The sequence below is a fragment of the Oncorhynchus kisutch genome, linkage group LG30 (assembly GCF_002021735.2).
Source record: "Oncorhynchus kisutch isolate 150728-3 linkage group LG30, Okis_V2, whole genome shotgun sequence".
Classification (NCBI taxonomy): domain Eukaryota; kingdom Metazoa; phylum Chordata; class Actinopteri; order Salmoniformes; family Salmonidae; genus Oncorhynchus; species Oncorhynchus kisutch.
This window is the reverse complement of record NC_034203.2, coordinates 30,478,205-30,496,879: the sequence shown is the minus strand read 5'-3', so window position 1 is coordinate 30,496,879 and position 18,675 is coordinate 30,478,205. Positions and strand designations below refer to the sequence as shown.

General features: G+C 41.9%; 1 protein-coding gene across 2 annotated transcripts in view; it reads left to right on the top strand.

Annotated features, from left to right (window-relative positions):
- LOC109874732 (disabled homolog 1-like) overlaps positions 1 to 17,116 on the top strand; it is a 66,385-nt gene extending 49,269 nt beyond the window's left edge. Inside the window, exons 5-14 of one of the 2 annotated variants that reach the window (XM_031810188.1) lie at positions 471 to 602; positions 3,275 to 3,394; positions 7,417 to 7,455; positions 8,414 to 8,479; positions 9,894 to 9,962; positions 13,064 to 13,111; positions 13,933 to 14,785; positions 14,972 to 15,093; positions 15,431 to 15,533; positions 15,961 to 17,116. In XM_031810188.1, coding sequence (XP_031666048.1) covers positions 471 to 602; positions 3,275 to 3,394; positions 7,417 to 7,455; positions 8,414 to 8,479; positions 9,894 to 9,962; positions 13,064 to 13,111; positions 13,933 to 14,785; positions 14,972 to 15,093; positions 15,431 to 15,523 — 1,542 coding nt within the window. In that variant the 3' untranslated portion in view covers positions 15,524 to 15,533; positions 15,961 to 17,116. The remainder of the gene's footprint in view (positions 1 to 470; positions 603 to 3,274; positions 3,395 to 7,416; positions 7,456 to 8,413; positions 8,480 to 9,893; positions 9,963 to 13,063; positions 13,112 to 13,932; positions 14,786 to 14,971; positions 15,094 to 15,430; positions 15,534 to 15,960) is intronic. The other variant, XM_031810189.1, reaches the window with a different exon arrangement.
- Positions 17,117 to 18,675: the final 1,559 nt, after the last annotated feature.

The following is an 18,675-nucleotide window of genomic DNA, read 5'->3' as shown; positions in this document are numbered from 1 at the left end:
GTTGGAAATGAGGAAAGAAAGGGAACAATGGTAAATGTGTCAGTCATCCCTGTCAACAGTAAGACAAAGAGAGAATATTCATTTCCAGCTGCCTTCCTTTCTTCCCTGCTGCGGTGTATCTGGAGCACCGCGTTGCCATAGTATTAGAATTAGCAAAGAGCTGTAGCCTACTTACCCTGAACTCCCAGTTCACTCCCTCATTTTGGAACAAAGAATTCTTTCAAGAATGGAAGAAATTCATAGAAATGCATTGAGTAGAGCCAAGAGTTCTCTTAGGCAGGTCACATCAGTCTAACTAAACTATAAAATCAGGACCTTGGCCCTACAGTATCCAACATGTGTCTCCAAACCCCCTCCATTTAGTTTTGGTTCATTTCCTGCTTCGGATCTGCCACTTCCTTCTGTTTCAAAGGTCTCCTACATTATTTCGTACTCAAAATGTATGTAATTTCCTCTGTGTGTGTTTTCAGGTTCTGCTGCATCACCACTCAGTGCATGAGATCTCCTATATCGCCAAGGATACCCGGGATCACCGGGCCTTTGGCTACGTCTGTGGGAAGGAGGGACACCACAGGTTTGTGGCCATCAAGTCTGGCCAGTCGGTGAGTACAGGACCTGAGTTCCTTACCTACTGTCACGTTCGTAATAAGGACAGGACCAAGGCGCAGCGTGTGTTGAGTTCCACATCTTTTAATGAAAGCAAAACTTCCAAACAAAACAATAAACCAACAACAAAATGTAACATAAGTGGTGCAACTAGCACAAACACAAAACAATATCCCACAAACACAGGTGGGAAAAATGGCTAACTTTTAATATGATCCTCAATTAGAGGCAACCATTACCAGCTGCCTCTAATTGGGAACCATACAAAACACCAACATAGAAATATAGAAGTAGAACACCCCCTAGTCACGCCATGACCTACTACACCATAGAGAACAAAGGGCTCTCTATGGTCAGGGCGTGACAGTACCCCCCCCCCCCCCCCCCCCCAAAAAAAAGGTGTGGACTCCGGCCTCAAAACCTGAAACCAAATGGGGAGTGTAGGGGGGTTGACTAGTGTCGGTGGCGGCTCCGGTGCAGGTCATAGCCCCCACCCAGACCCCAGATCCTGCCCTGGAGCTGGACTGGACGCCGTGCCTGGACTGGGCACCGGCGCAGAGGAAGGCTCCTGCCCTGGAGCTGGACTGGACGCCGTGCCTGGACTGGGCACCGGCACAGAAGAAGGCTCCGGCCATGGAGCGGGACTGGAAGCTCTGGGCCGATGACCGTCACAGAAGGCTCCGGGCCGTTGACCGTCGCCGGAGGTACCGGACCATTGACCGTCGCTGGAGATTCCGGACCGTTGACCATCGTCGGAGGTTCCGGACTGTGGACCGTCGCCGGAGGTACCGGACCGTTGACCGTTGCCGGAGATTCCGGACCATTGACCATCGTCGGAGGTTCCGGACTGTGGACCGTCACTGGAAGCCCCAGACCGTGGACCGTCGCTGGAAGCTCTGGACTGTGAATGCGCACTGGAGGCCTAGTGCTGGAGCCGGTACAGGTGGCACCGGACTGTTGACACGCACTTCAGGGTGAGTGCGGGGAGCTGGCACAGGACGTACCGGACTGGGGAGGCGGACTGGAGGCCAGATGCGTGAAAGACTGGTGTCATGCTCTTCAGAACAACTGCGCTGCAGCATTCTCATTGCTACCACCTCTCTCCAGTATCTTTCATCGAGCTCCTCCACCGACTCCCAAACAGGCTCTGGCACTCTCCGCTGTTCGACCGCCAGCTCCATGTGCCTCCCCCCAAAAAACTTGGTTTGTATGGCTGCGGTCCCCAGCGTCGTCACTGTTCTTCCATCTTCCTTGGAGTCTCACATCCTCCCATGATTTCTTCCCAGATCCAAAACTCCTTTACCTCCGTCACACGCTGCTTGGTCCTTGCTTGGTGGGATATTCTGTCACGTTCGTAATAAGGACAGGACCAAGGCGCAGCGTGTGTTGAGTTCCACATCTTTTAATAAAGCGAAACTTCCAAACAAAACAATAAACCAGCAACGAAATGTAACATAAGTGGTGCAGCTAGCACAAACACAAAAAAATATCCCACAAACACAGGTGGGAAAAATGGCTACCTTTTAATATGATCCTCAATTAGAGGCAACCATTACCAACTGCCTCTAATTGGGAACCATTCAAAACACCAACATAGAAATATGACCTACTACACCATAGAGAACCAACCTACCCTTGTTGTAGTGACTCAACTCAAGTACCAGGAATGAGGTGTACAGTGGTATTAGTTAGGAATAACATTACAGCCCAAGTCAACACATTTAGAATACAATACTAACAAGACTGACCATAGAACAATTCTGGCAAATGCCAAAGCCAAAAAGAGTTGACCTGCCAGTCCGTCTGCAAATCTGTGGGTCAAAACCACCAGAAATATGCAATAAATATGCAATAAAACTGAATGTTATCAAAAAACAAAACAGCTGATTATAAAACTTTTAAAAACACATGTACGTATTTACAGGAGCTCTCTGCTTAGGCTGCTAATAGGGTGCCGTGTGACCAGTGTAAAAAATGTGATCTTTGCTCTCTCCTGCGTTGTGTAATAAAGGAAAAGCCAGCCAATGGTCCCAAATGATAATGTATACAGTATATAAATAGATAACACATTAGATTTGCAGGGCTCAGTGCTCTTGATGACTGTAGATAGTGTAACGATTGTCGTTGGTGGAAGAAGGTGAGGACCAAGGTGCAGCGTGCCCTGATTGAGAACCAGACCCGGCCAAAAATAAAGAAATACAAAAACATAGAAAAAATCATGTAGAATGCCCACCCCAGTCACACCCTGGCCTAAACCAAAATAGAGAATAAAAGCCTCTCTATGGCCAGGGCGTGACAGATAGCTGCAGATAACAACAACTCCGTATTGGCAGGGCACTAATATGATCCGTGTACGGTTCGTTCAGTCAATATCCGACCTTAAACAACTAAGACGGATATTCATTTAGACTGCATGAATAAATTATTCTTATGTCACATGTCAATTGGGAACCAGTTCATAATAGCAATAAGGCTTTGTTGTATAAGTTTGTGGTATATTCTGCTTCACGTAGTTCTCTTACACTCTCTCTCTCTCTCTCGCTCTTTCTCTCTCTGTGTGTCGCTCTTTCTCCCTCTCTCGCTTTCTCTCTCACTCCCTCCCTCCCTTTCTCTCTCTACCCCTCCCTTCTCACCCCCCTCTCTCTCTCCCTCTCTACTTCCCTCCCAGGCGGAGCCACTGATCATTGACCTGCGTGACCTCTTCACGCTCATCTACGACATCAAGCAGCGCGAGGAGATGGAGAAGAAGTCCCAGAAGGACAAGCAGTGTGAGCAGGCCGTCTACCAGGTAAACAACACAACTGTTACCATAGCAGTTATGCATCACAATAACACGCCGATTTGAGTGTACCCATGAGTGTAGTCTACCAGGGAAATTGCTGTGGACAATACTGTCAAGGCTTTGTCTGTTCTAGTGATTCTAATTCTGTGACCAGAGAACACTTCCTGTTCTTTCACTGTTCAATAGAGCTCTCTTCAACCTTCAACCACTCCACTGTGAGATTCCACTGCATACGCTATAAATGAGGATTATTCATAGAAACAACTGAATGTGAATGCTTTCAGCTTTGGCTGTATATGCAGACTGCAATACAAATGCTTTTAGTTTACTTGCTATACTATGTGTTATACTGAAACAGGACTCCATGCAGCAGAAGAGCCCTGTCAATGTAAAAGGCCTAATGTAATGAATACCTGTGTCTCCAATGGAAGGAATTATTATGTAGGAAATATTACTGAACTGTACAGTAACTTAGACAAAAGTGTATATTCCCCCTGAGCCTAGCAATTCATTGTCGTCCTATCTAATGGACATTCATATTTGCTCTGTATTTCTAAAGACATACATGCCACTGTGTGAGGTCCTGTCCTGCTTTGAGAGGACATGCTGTGCTTTTCTATGACATCATATGTGTGGTGGTGTCACCTTGATATTTATTTCTGGTTCTATAAAAAGGAAAAATGACACAATTAGTTTGATATTCAGATTGTTTCTAATGGGTAAATATCTCAGGAATAGTTTTCAAAGCAGTGTAATATATTTATTTTATGTAAAATAAGAGCTAAATAAGAGCTTGTCAATAAATGTTCTCTGCAGTTGACATCAGGATGCGCTAACTATGTTTTTTACCTACTGTCCCCATTTACTGTAATGTTAAACGTATCATATTACTATCAACCATTTACTGTAATGTTAAACGTATCATGTTACTATCAACCATTTACTGTAATGTTAAATGAAACATATTACTATCAACCATTTACTGTAATGTTAAACATATCATATTACTATCAACCATTTACTGTAATGTTAAACATATCATATTACTATCAACCATTTACTGTAATGTTAAACGTATCATGTTACTATCAACCATTTACTGTAATGTTAAACATATCAAATTACTATCAACCATTTACTGTAATGTTAAACATATCATATTACTATCAACCATTTACTGTAATGTTAAATGTATCATATGACTATCAACCATTTACTGTAATGTTAAACATATCATATTACTATCAACCATTTACTGTAATGTTAAACATATCATATTACTATGAACCATTTACTGTAATGTTAAACATATCATATTACTATCAACCATTTACTGTAATGTTAAACATATCATATTACTATCAACCATTTACTGTAATGTTAAATGATTTATCACATCACTATCAACCATTTACTGTAATGTTAAACGAATCATATTACTATCAACCATTTACTGTAATGTTAAACATATCATATTACTATCAACCATTTACTGTAATGTTAAATGAAACATATTACTATCAACCATTTACTGTAATGTTAAATGATTTATCACATCACTATCAACCATTTACTGTAATGTTAAACTAATCATATTACTATCAACCATTTACTGTAATGTTAAACGTATCATATTACTATCAACCATTTACTGTAATGTTAAACGTATCATATTACTATGAACCATTTACTGTAATGTTAAACATATCATATTACTATCAACCATTTACTGTAATGTTAAACAAATCATATTACTATCAACCATTTACTGTAACGTTAAACATATCATATTACTATCAACCATTTACTGTAATGTTAAACATATCATATTACTATCAACCATTTACTGTAATGTTAAACATATCATATTACTATGAACCATTTACTGTAATGTTAAACGAATCATATTACTATCAACCATTTACTGTAATGTTAAACATATCATATTACTATCAACCATTTACTGTAATGTTAAATGAAACATATTACTATCAACCATTTACTGTAATGTTAAATGATTTATCACATCACTATCAACCATTTACTGTAATGTTAAACATATCATATCACTATCAACCATTTACTGTAATGTTAAATGTATCATATGACTATCAACCATTTACTGTAATGTTAAACATATCATATTACTATCAACCATTTACTGTAATGTTAAACATATCATATTACTATGAACCATTTACTGTAATGTTAAACATATCATATTACTATCAACCATTTACTGTAATGTTAAACATATCATATTACTATCAACCATTTACTGTAATGTTAAATGATTTATCACATCACTATCAACCATTTACTGTAATGTTAAACGAATCATATTACTATCAACCATTTACTGTAATGTTAAACATATCATATTACTATCAACCATTTACTGTAATGTTAAATGAAACATATTACTATCAACCATTTACTGTAATGTTAAATGATTTATCACATCACTATCAACCATTTACTGTAATGTTAAACTAATCATATTACTATCAACCATTTACTGTAATGTTAAACGTATCATATTACTATCAACCATTTACTGTAATGTTAAACATATCATATTACTATGAACCATTTACTGTAATGTTAAACATATCATATTACTATGAACCATTTACTGTAATGTTAAACATATCATATTACTATCAACCATTTACTGTAATGTTAAACATATCATATTACTATGAACCATTTACTGTAATGTTAAACAAATCATATTACTATCAACCATTTACTGTAATGTTAAACATATCATATTACTATCAACCATTTACTGTAATGTTAAACATATCATATTACTATGAACCATTTACTGTAATGTTAAACATATCATATTACTATGAACCATTTACTGTAATGTTAAACATATCATATTACTATCAACCATTTACTGTAATGTTAAACATATCATATTACTATGAACCATTTACTGTAATGTTAAACAAATCATATTACTATCAACCATTTACTGTAATGTTAAATGTATCATATTACTATGAACCATTTACTGTAATGTTAAACGAATCATATTACTATCAACCATTTACTGTAATGTTAAACATATCATATTACTATCAACCATTTACTGTAATGTTAAATGAAACATATTACTATCAACCATTTACTGTAATGTTAAATGATTTATCACATCACTATCAACCATTTACTGTAATGTTAAACGAATCATATTACTATCAACCATTTACTGTAATGTTAAACGTATCATATTACTATCAACCATTTACTGTAATGTTAAACGAATCATATTACTATCAACCATTTACTGTAATGTTAAACATATCATATTACTATGAACCATTTACTGTAATGTTAAACGAATCATATTACTATCAACCATTTACTGTAATGTTAAATGTATCATATTACTATCAACCATTTACTGTAATGTTAAACATATCATATTACTATCAACCATTTACTGTAATGTTAAACGTATCATATTACTATCAACCATTTACTGTAATGTTAAATGTATCATATTACTATCAACCGAATCCTAATTGACACATACAAAAATAAATAAATACAAATATTTGTTTCTTTCTAACATGTTTTGTTTCCTCCCCAAAACGTTTTTTTTCTGGGTCTCAGGAGGATAAAATAGATGAAGCATCTCTCTGTTATCTTCTCTGTTATTCTCACTGTTATTCTCTCTGTTATCCCCTCTGTTATCCTCTCTGTTATTCTATCTGTTATTCTCGGTTATCCTCTCTGTTATTCTCTCTGTTCTTCTCTCGCTTATCCTCTCTGTTATTCCATTTCTTGTTCTATCTGTTATTCTCTCTGTTATTCCATTTCTTGTTCTATCTGTTATTCTCTGTTATTCCATTTCTTGTTCTTTCTATTATTCTCTCTGTTATCCTCTCTGTTATTCCATTTCTTGTTCTCTCTGTTATTCTTTTTGCCTCTGTATGTTCTTGCTCTGTTCTTCTCTTTATCCATCTTCTACTTGTTATGTAAAATGTTCCTTCTCTTCAACCATCACACAGACCATTCTGGAGGATGAGGTGGATGATCCAGTTTACCAGGTAGGTCGCCACACAACACCTACACAGCAGAACTAGCGATGGAACCCCATGTGACGTTTACACTCTAGCTTCTACAGACACAATTGTTTTCACGTGATTAATTCTATAGAATTAAAAAACACTTAACCCTTAATGTAAATATCTGCCGCTGATCTGCTTCAATTAATGATTCATGATACCCAAACCATCTCAGTAATACGTAGTAGACCAACCATCATAGTAGACGGTTTTGTTCAACCATTTGACTCTCCCATTACCAGTGCAGTGTTGTAAAACCATATATTTTCAGTTGATCTGTGTATATGTACTGATTTTATTCTAAAGACCTATCTGACCCTGACTGGTTGTTCTCCCCTCTTGGTTTTGGCTGAAACTGGAACATGATACTCTACTCTGTTGCTCACACTGAATACAGACAACACTAACCCTTACTCTGAATGCTTATGTTCAGTGGTTATGCCCCACCCCCTTCAAAACCTTTCTAATGTTTGCCCCTTTAGGTTTTACTACAACTGTATGCCTGAAAAAAACGTTTCATTTGCAATCCTGTAGTAGCATTGGCTGTTTAGTTTTGAATACAAGAGTCCAATGACCATTGGGCAGAATCCTGACTTGAGATCTGGGTGTGTAACCGATTCAGACTTTTGTGTAAATCAACTAAGTTACAAGCGCGGATCTCAAATCAGTATTAGGCCCTCTGTGTCTAGGTGGTAGTGGAGGTGGAGATCAGAACACTTAGACCTCTACAGTACCTGTTACCATTGCCTGACCAATTACTGTACTCTCTCCTCTCCTCTTATCTTCTCTCTCTTTCTTTCTTTCACTGTTTTTCTCTCAATTTATTTTCTCTCTCTCTGTCCCTCAATCTTTCTCTCAATCTCTTTCTTTCTCTCTCTCTCCCCCCATCTATCCCATCATTTTCTATCCCTATTGGCCCCACCCACTTCCTTTGTTGTAGTACATTGTGTTTGAGGCTGGACATGAGCCCCTCCGTGGCCACCAATCAGAGGAGAGCGTTTACCAGGTACAATACCAAGCCCCGCCCCTTACCTTTTGTAGAGTAGTCCAGCCAGAGCTTTGTGTTACAATAGAATATGTATGTTTGTTAGAGAGCAGAGCAGTACACTCTGGATATTATTATTCTTTAAATAGTATACTCAGAACGTTCCTAATGTAAATGATGAATAACATCCCAAATCCACAGTTCATTGAAGTGCAGTCAAGGCCAGTTATTTTGTCAGACCAATTCATCAAGGCTTCTCTAGAGTCTATGTGGGATCCCAGCAGACATCCAGAGGTTTGGCCTTCCCGTTTAGGTCAAGGGACTAAGAGCAGCTTCTAGGAACCTAGAATGTGATTTAATCTTTCCTCCCTCCTCTCCTCCCTCTTCTCCTCCTTCCACTACTTCCCTTCTCTTCCCTTCACCTCCCTCCTCCTCTCTTCTCCTCCCCTTCTTCCTCCCACCTCCTCCCTCTATCTCCCTCCCCTACTCCTCTGCTCCCTCCATCACCTCCCTCCTCTCTTTAACTCACCCCTCCTCCTTCACCTCCCCCTCCTTCTTCCCTCCTCCTCCCTTCTCCCCAAATCCTCCTCCTGCATCTACCTCCCGCCTCCCTCCTCCTCTCTTCTCCTCCCCCTCCTTCCTCCCTCCTCCTCCAACTCTTACTCCTCTCCTCCCTCCATCTCCCTGTCCTTCCTCCGTCCCTCCTCCTTAAACTCCACCTCTTCATTCCATCTCCCTCCCCACTCCTCCCTCCCCTCCTCTCCTCCTCCTCTCCCTCACCTTTCTGAAGATGTAAGATGCATAGAGATGAATCACTTGCCATGCCATTTGATTTCTGAATGAAACAAGATCAGTAGACAAGAAGAACTTGCAGCCCAATGCCAAGTTAGCCAGCCGAAAGAGAGAAAGGGAGGCCATATTGTTGAATAGGGTTAATAGATGAATGTGAGGAAAATAAAGAGAGGAGAGGACAGGGCAGGACACGATCCTGCATCGTCAGTGTCCATAGATTTAAATCTCCTGGTTGAACATTGTATACATGGAGAAAACCAGCTGTGTGATCTTAATGCCCAAACAGAGAAGTAGCATGCACAGTCTGACAGTATTGCTTACAATCAATATGGATTTATGTAGAATTGATTCGAGAGCTGTACAGCTGTCGAAATGTATTTGCATAACATTGCTTTTCGACCAGACCACAATATCACCATGTGTAGACCAGAGAGCCATTCTGAAATGAAGACAGAACAGTAGCTTTTAGACCAGACCACAATATCACCATGTGTAGACCAGAGAGCCATTCTGAAATGAAGACAGAACAGTAGCTTTGAGACACTCCAGTAGAAAGGAAATAAATGTGTTTTTGTCCGTTCTCAGCCTTGGTAAATGGTGTTGCTCACTGTATTGTTTCATTTTGACTGGACGTCCAACTCAGGTCCCTACCGCTACCAGTCAGCAGAAGGGAGAAGGGATCTATGACGTCCCAAAACGCCATTTTATGACTGTAGGTGTTTTTGTTTTTTTGTTCGTCCACCCCCCCCCCCCCCCCCCCCACTGGCAAACCTCTCTGTCTCTCTTAATGGAGAACCTCCCCTCTTCTTTAGTTTCCATTGATGAATCCCTGTCTGTGTGACCACTGTTATACACAGTATACACCCACAAACTGGTCATCGACTGGCTATCATCAGCGTGTTTCGAGGTCACTGGTTGCCTGCCTGTGCACTAACTAAATGATATAGATTTTCCTGGCCAAGGAATGATATATAGAAATAAAATCTATTGCTTTGGAATGGTCAACCGTTGGGTCTTAGTCAACGCTAGAGGTATGATGATAAAATGATTTTCAGGACTTATGCATAACCTGCCACATAACCTCCCTCAAGCTTGGATGTTGCACCAGCTACAGACGGAGTCTTTGCTTCAAATCCTCCTCATCATTTACAATATGACTAGGAGGACTATTAGACACACGGTTTTATTCGTCATTTTCAGTCTCAGTTGAATGGTGGGTTGTTCCATCTTCCTGGGAGGTGAAAATGAGAGGTTTGCTGGTGGAGTTGTTGTTTGTTTGGTGGAGCTGCATGCAGACAGACAGAGGGGTCTCCTAGGTTACCACCCCACTCATAAAAACACCGTACCTGTATGCAGAGCAAATATATATTTTTAACAGCAGATTCATTTCTACCACAAAAAATAGACAGGTCATGGATTAACTGTTCGTTTTTATGAGTTTCCACCATATCAGATGCACTAGTCGTTCTTCTCCAAACCATCATCCAAACATTTATTTAAAGCTGGAATCTTTAATGGGGAAACTCCATGTCCGTTTGTGATATTACATCAACAAAGAAGTTACTGTAAACAACCAACACTGTTTTTCCTCTCTGACATCATTGCACGTGCGATAGAAGAGCACAATATGTATCAACAAATGTTGCACCATGCCGCTCCTCAGCTTGGCAGCAAACGGTGGTGGGGCGGCTAGTGGAGCCGTCTTTATATACTGCAGGATTCCATCTTTAAGTCCATTGGTCAAGACGTACATGGAAACAGAAGAATGTGTGCTTACTTTTTCTCTTCGCATTCTTCCTGTGCTGATCGTTCAGCAGCACATCAACTATCTATGGTAGCTACACTGTCCCCCTGCTATCTCTCCCCAACACACATCATGCTAGCTGGTGTTGTATCAGTAGCTGCCTCCACATGGTAGCTACACTGTCCCCCTGCTATCTCTCCCCAACACACATCATGCTAGCTGGTGTTGTATCAGTAGCTGCCTCCACATGGTAGCTACACTGTCCCCCTGCTATCTCTCCCCAACACACATCATGCTAGCTGGTGTTGTATCAGTAGCTGCCTCCACATCGCTAAGAGTTACTGCTTGTCTGTTCATTCAGTTGGAGCTCTACTGAGAGCCTAGATGCCCAGCCTGACATGTTCAAGTTCAACTTTATTTGTTGTATGAACACGATTCACAAGTAAACTTGAACTTGAACTTGTGTCACTCTGCCTGCCAGTCAGCCGGAGGGGAAGGCCTATAGAACTATAACCACCCTACCTTACAGACACCCTACCTTACAGACACCTGCCTCAGCCCCCTTAAGGTTAAATGAGACGGTCACACCAATACATCATGTATAACAACAATATGGTGTAATGTATGTCCTGTATGTGATTGGTTTCCTCCACACAATTCAAAGAGGGTATAGACAATGATGTGTTAACCCCCCCTCCCACACACACACACACTGATTGCTGTCTTCCCCTCATTTTCTCTATTCTTTGTGTGTGTGTGTGTGTGTGTGTGTGTGTGTGTGTGTGTGTGTGTGTGTGTGTGTGTGTGTGTGTGTGTGTGTGTGTGTGTGTGTGTGTGTGTGTGTGTGTGTGTGTGTGTGTGTCTTTATTTATGGCATGCAAATTCTGTGTGTGTTCCCGTGGTGATACATTGTCTGCTTGTGCATGGCGCCTGCAGTCTGTGACATACTGTACATTTCATGTGTCTAGCTGTAGAACCTCTGTCCGTCTTCCCTACCTCCTCTGTATTGTAATTATACTGTCAGAGCGCTGGGCGTATATGGCCAGGGGGGTGAGACGTAGTAGTAGGAACGGTCACGTCTGCAATATGGGTCAGGTGGTTATATTGTCTTGGAGGAGGAACATGGTGGCCGCAAAAAGCTCATGAATACAGCCTGCATCCAACCACCTAATGATATCATATTATCTTGTGTTTTAGGGGAATCACAATGGTAATGCATCATGGGACATCAGGGGATGATTTGATTGGTAGAGACGGACAGAGGAATATCTAATCAGCGTTCGTTAGATTGGACTGAATAACCCTTTTACCCAGCCAATTACAGAGCACCATGAGAGATTCATTTTAGATCCATTTTCTGATAATGAAATGAGAGGAAAAAAGAGCGAGATGTTTCTAAGCATCACAGTACAATTCTCTACAGTACACACACACACACACACACACACACACACACACACACACACACACACACACACACACACACACACACACACACACACACACACACACACACACACACACACACAGACACACACACAGACACACACACACACACACACACACACACACACACACACACACAGACACACACACACACACAGACACACACACACACACACACACACAGACACACACACACACACAGACACACACACACACACACACACACACACACACACACACACACACACACACACACACACACACACACACACACACACAGACACACACACACACACACAGACACAGACACACACACACACACAGACACACACACACACACAGACACACACACACACACACACAGACACACACACACACACACACACAGACACAGACACACACACACACAGACACACACACACACACACACAGACACACACACACACACAGACACACACACACACACACACAGACACACACACACACACACAAACACACATAGCCACCCTACCCTGTTATAGATCAGTATATATGTGTTATTATGTTAAAGCAGATCTGGCTTTTGTTTTGTTGTGAAATGTCGCTGTTCTCTTTCTCTGACCCTACCCTTTATCCCTGCACAGAACATCAACCACTTTGATCTGTTCGGAGACATGTCCACTCCACCCTCGGTGAGTAACTGACCTTCCCATTCAAAATCATTTTGTATTAAGAATGATTTGTTGTGATTAGAGTAATACAGATGCTTTTCACTACAGGATGGCTCAAGTAAATAGATTGCAGGACCTCTATTCTAAGTAAATAAATTACATGACCTCTATTCTAAGTAAATAAATTACATGACCTCTGTTCTAAGTAAATAAATTACATGGCCTCTGTTCTAAGTAAATAAATTACATGGCCTCTGTTCTAAGTAAATAAATTACATGACCTCTATTCTAAGTAAATAGATTGCAGGACCTCTATTCTAAGTAAATAAATTACATGACCTCTATTCTAAGTAAATAAATTACATGACCTCTGTTCTAAGTAAATCAATTACATGACCTCTATTCTAAGTAAATCAATTACATGACCTCTGTTCTAAGTAAATAAATTACATGACCTCTATTCTAAGTAAATAAATTACATGACCTCTGTTCTAAGTAAATAAATTACATGACCTCTATTCTAAGTAAATAAATTACATGACCTCTGTTCTAAAGTAAATCAATTGCATGACCTCTATTCTAAGTAAATAAATTGCATGACCTCTATTCTAAGTAAATAAATTGCAGGACCTCTATTCTAAGTAAATAAATTGCAGGACCTCTATTCTAAGTAAATAAATTGCATGACCTCTATTCTAAGTAAATAGATTGCATGACCTCTATTCTAAGTAAATAAATTGCAGGACCTCTATTCTAAATAAATAGTCACAATGATCCCAGTGAAATAATACAGTAGGTGCCTGGTTTAGACGTGTGTGTGTGTGTGGATGATTTGCCTTCAGATGCCCCCGTCCCCGGCCAACACTTTGGACCCCAGCAGGAGCCACCACCAGCACCAGCACCAGCACCCCCCAGAGATGTTCACCGGCCCCTTCAGCCCCACCTCTGTCCCCTCGGGGTACATGACCATGGGGCCAGTCCAGGCAGCCCAGTGGGCCCAGCAGGGATCCTTCTCTGGCCAAGCCCAGACCCTGGCCTTTGGGGTGCAGGGGCCCCTCCAGGTTACCCAGGTCCTCCCGGGAGGCCAGCCCGTCATCTGGAGCCAGGCCAACATCTTCCCTGCCACCCAGCAGCAGTGGGCCGCCATGGCTGCCTACATGCCCGCCCAGGCCGTGGGCGTGGGGGGTCACCACCTCCCCATGATGGTGCCCATCACCACCGTGTGCCCTGGCCCCCAGGGCCTACACTATGACCTCTCCTCCACCCCCTCCTCGGCCATCACCAGCCCCCAGCACCAGGCGATGGACCCCGCCCTGCTCCAGCAGCTCCAGCAGCAGCACAGCCTCAGTGGGGATTCTGACGCAGGAGAAGGCCCCTCTTCGCTGGGCCTTGTCATGGTGGGCAGCAGGTGTGGAACACCTGGGCCGATGAGTCCCACTTCAATGGGTCTGGGTGCTGTGGGCAGGTGTGAGACGCCTGTTAGCCTTGTCATGATGGCGAGGTGTGAGACACCCGGCCCTGGTCCAGTGAACGTGCCTCCTGACACCCTGGTCTGTAGCCAGCTGTGCCTGGGGTCACCGGCTGTGATGTCACCATTGGCCTTGACCCAGGAAGAGGAAGGCAGCTGTAGTGACCTTGACCTCTCTCGGATGACCTTGAGTCCTGGCATGTCCACCTCACCGTCCACTGACTCAGGTAAGCTCTCCCTACTGCCAGTCTCTGCTACATTCATACTAGACTAGATATATAGTTACAGCACAAGTAAGTTACCCAACCCAAACCTTAACCTAACCCTACCCAAATGGATAACGTTCAATGCTTTATGTGAAAAAGGTACACCCAACAACCAAAACTCCTATACCTCCCACTCTCTCCCTGCAGCCCCAGCCCCCCAGCCTGGACCGTCCTCAGACTCCGCCTCGTCCCAGACCAGTGACCCCCCCACAGACCACTCTCCCATCCAAACACAGGCCACACCCCCCAGCACCAGGGAGGATGACTCGGTGAGTCTCGAATAAGCTGATCATGATGATATAATGATCTATCAAATAGTTGGTGGATAGTTGTCTTAATGGTTGAAGTTATTGCATGAACTTGTATCTGTGGATTATACTCGTGTGGTATTGACCATGCACTCTCTCTCTCTCTCTCTCTCTCTCTCTCTCTCTCTCTCTCACTCTCTCTCTCTCTCTCTCTCTCTCTCTCTCTCTCTCTCGCTCTCTCTCTCTCTCTCTCTCTCCCTCTCTCTCTCTCTCTCTCTCTCTCTCTCTCTCTCTCTCACTCTCTCTCTCTCTCACTCTCTCTCACTCTCTCTCTCTCTCTCTCTATCTATCTATCTAGGGCTTATGCACCAGGGCTCTGTCTCCCTGTCCATCCGGAGATGCTCCACCTGATTCTCCCCAGGCCCAGATCTGTCCACAGGAAGACAGTTAGAGAACTCTGGGTGGGTCTCCTCTCCTCATCCCATCCCTCTCTCTCCACCCCTCTTCTGTTCTATTGTCCAACCTTTTTGTATCCCCTTAAGGCTCCTTAAAACATCTCTGTTTTATTGATTGGTCTAACCCTTACCGCTCAGTTCTCGTTCTCTGTGTCTGTCTGGGTTTTTTCCAGAGACACAGATCTCTTCTTTGTCTTTGAGGCTCTCTCTGTGTCTTTGCAGCTGAATGGTTTTCAGCCAATTATTTGGTTTAAGACTTACTTTATTATGGCTCTGTAATATGTAAGGAACAATACTGCCACCTGCTGTCTATAGGCTCATAACTGCACATATTTCCCACATGAGTATATCTGAAATTCAGTGTGTTTGTGTGCATATGTGTGAGTGTGTGTGCCTTGCTTGTGTGTTTTAATACTGGTCCCTCCCTTTCCAGGAGAAGGGACCTCTGTGACCGTCAGGAGGATAGAAGAAGATGAGAGGAGAGGAGGACAGCGGACTGAGATATGGAGGAGAGGAGACTCTGGACTCCTATGTCCCTCCTAATAACTTGATTACACGGATCTCTGTTCTGGAGAATGCTGATATTGGCAGCCTAAAGCAGCAATATCATAGGATTGGCTTCTTTCCTGAGCTGGACAGCACAACACTGTCCTCACATGCTGTCTTTCCCCCCCAGCCAATCGGAAGCCCTTTCTCCCATGAAGTGACCTATGATCTTTGACCAAACTGTAGCAGTGGGTCGTTACCATGACAACTTCCTGCCACAGGTCAGTGGGCGGAGACATCTTATCTATCATGTGGCCTGGGAGGACCAATCAAACTGCATGGTCAGGATGAGGATTCTAATGGGTTCTAAGGATTAAATCATTTTTTGGGGTGATTTTGAGGAGGAATGGTGTCCTATGTGGTTATACCCTTCGTTTGAAGAACTGCCACGCGACTCAGAGTACTCACTGTGTAGAACAGATGGATTTGCAAAATGTTTTCAAACAGCTGACTTGTTCCATTGGCATGAACAGACTATGTATTGTGGATCCAGCGAAACTGCGAGACAACTGATCTCCATAGCTTCATAGCTTCCTTTTCAATGCTTAAAGATAAAAATATAATTTTTATTTTGTGAGCTGCGACTTCTGAGTTGACGCTTCTGAGCATTTTATGGATAACGAAAACAGCTTCGAAGCATCAGTCGAAATAATTCCTGTTTGCCAAACTTCTATTTTGTAAATAAGATTTCCTCAAGACCCCTTACACCGGAATCTCTGTGCCAAAAGATAGGTCTGTCGTCTGCCTCTCTGATGCAACCTACCTGTGGCTCTCTCAACTTTAAAGCAATGCCATACCAGCACCTCTGTCTGTATTGTCTGGATGTTTGCTTTGCTTTCTTGACATTTTCTTTTTTTACTTTCTGTTTCTGTGTTGGGTTTGGTCAGTCAGTCTGTGACATATGAACTGTGAATCTGTGTTACATAGCCGTTGAATCAAAGCAACGATGGGGATACCTGCTACCTACGTATGACGTAACTCACTCTTTTGAAAATAAAATGACCATCTTCACACACAAAATAAAAGATCCACAGGCCAATAAAGTCCCTGTCACTTTTACCTAGGGGGGGGGGGATAACCTTGCTTTTAACTGTTTTAGACTACTGAACAGGTGTACTACCCATCCTTCAATGTTTGCTTTCAATCTCTTTGTTGACCTACTCAACTGCTACCAGACCTGGGTTCAAATACTATTTAAACCTTCCAAATACTTTTGAGCATTTGCTTAAGCCTGCCTTGAGTGCCATGTTGGCGGGGTTTGCACTTTAGGGACTTTTCTATTGATTCCATGGCAACGGGCAAGCTCAATCACACACCGCTAAAGTATTTGAAATGATTTGAAATAGTATTTGAACCCAGGTCTGCTACACATGGGTGGTTTCTAGGAATCAAACCAATAAGCTAGTTGTGACGGCCCAACCAGCAGTAGACTCCAGAGTGCATTACTATGCCTTATTATTATCGGTTGTGTTGCGTTGTCCCGTCACTGTTATATCGTTATGTCATTGTATTACAGTAACACGGTTGATTCATGCAACTAAAGGTTTGGGGCATCTGGTAGGTCTGTCTGCTCCACGGAGGTACACATGGCAAAACGTGGTGACTTTAGAAGATTATGAAAGAATATAGATATTATTGCTTTTTACTTCTAGACTATGATGATAATAACTGTAACCCTGCTCGTATAAGAAAAAGCTCAATTAAATGGTCCAACGATATTTTGTAAATTTGATTTAGGAATTCCAACAGTCCTGAAAAGAGAAAAGGACTTTTGGACGCATATTTCTTCCCATTCACTGTGCTACTAACCCCGCTGTTCAGTCACAAATAAAATATCATGTGATTCCCACTTTGCTCCTGAATATTTGATTATGCTGCCAGTCAAACATTTTTTAGCACTCTAAACTGAATATCACTCAAGCCTTGCTTATTTACACCTTGCACTAACATGTACGTTTCGTGATCTGATCAATATGTATGCAGATTATTTGACAGATATTCATTCAAATATACAGTATGAATGTATTTATTTATTTTAAGACAGTTACTGATGCCATAAGTCAAAGACCTATCTGTCAATGATTTTAGAGGACGGTATAATGATGATTTAAATGGTTTACCGTCCAGATCTGTTTACACTTGATTGATATCCAGACACAATGCGTGTCTAGCCCCATTTATTCCTGGTTATAACATGCGCCCTTGTCCTGCACTTGTACACATTCTGACTGTGCCCACATTTTTAGACTGGAGTAGATGATTAAAAGACACATTGTGATCAGATCTTCCTGACCACCCTTGGAGGTAGTCAGGGACCTATTGTTTCTGGATATCAAATCAAGTGTAAACAGACCTGGAAGTTCAAACCATTCTGCTTCACAGGTTGGCATTTATTGGGATGTCTCATGTACTGGAGGCAGCTCTTCAGAGCGGTCACTAGCTGGCACAGCCACAAAGTAATTTAAAAAAAAAACTTAACCCTAACCCTAACCTAACCTTAACAACACTGCTAACTCTAATGCCTAACCCTAACCTTGAATGTAGACCAAAAAGCACATTTGTGTTTTCATTAATTTTGACAATAGTCAATTTTGACTTTGCA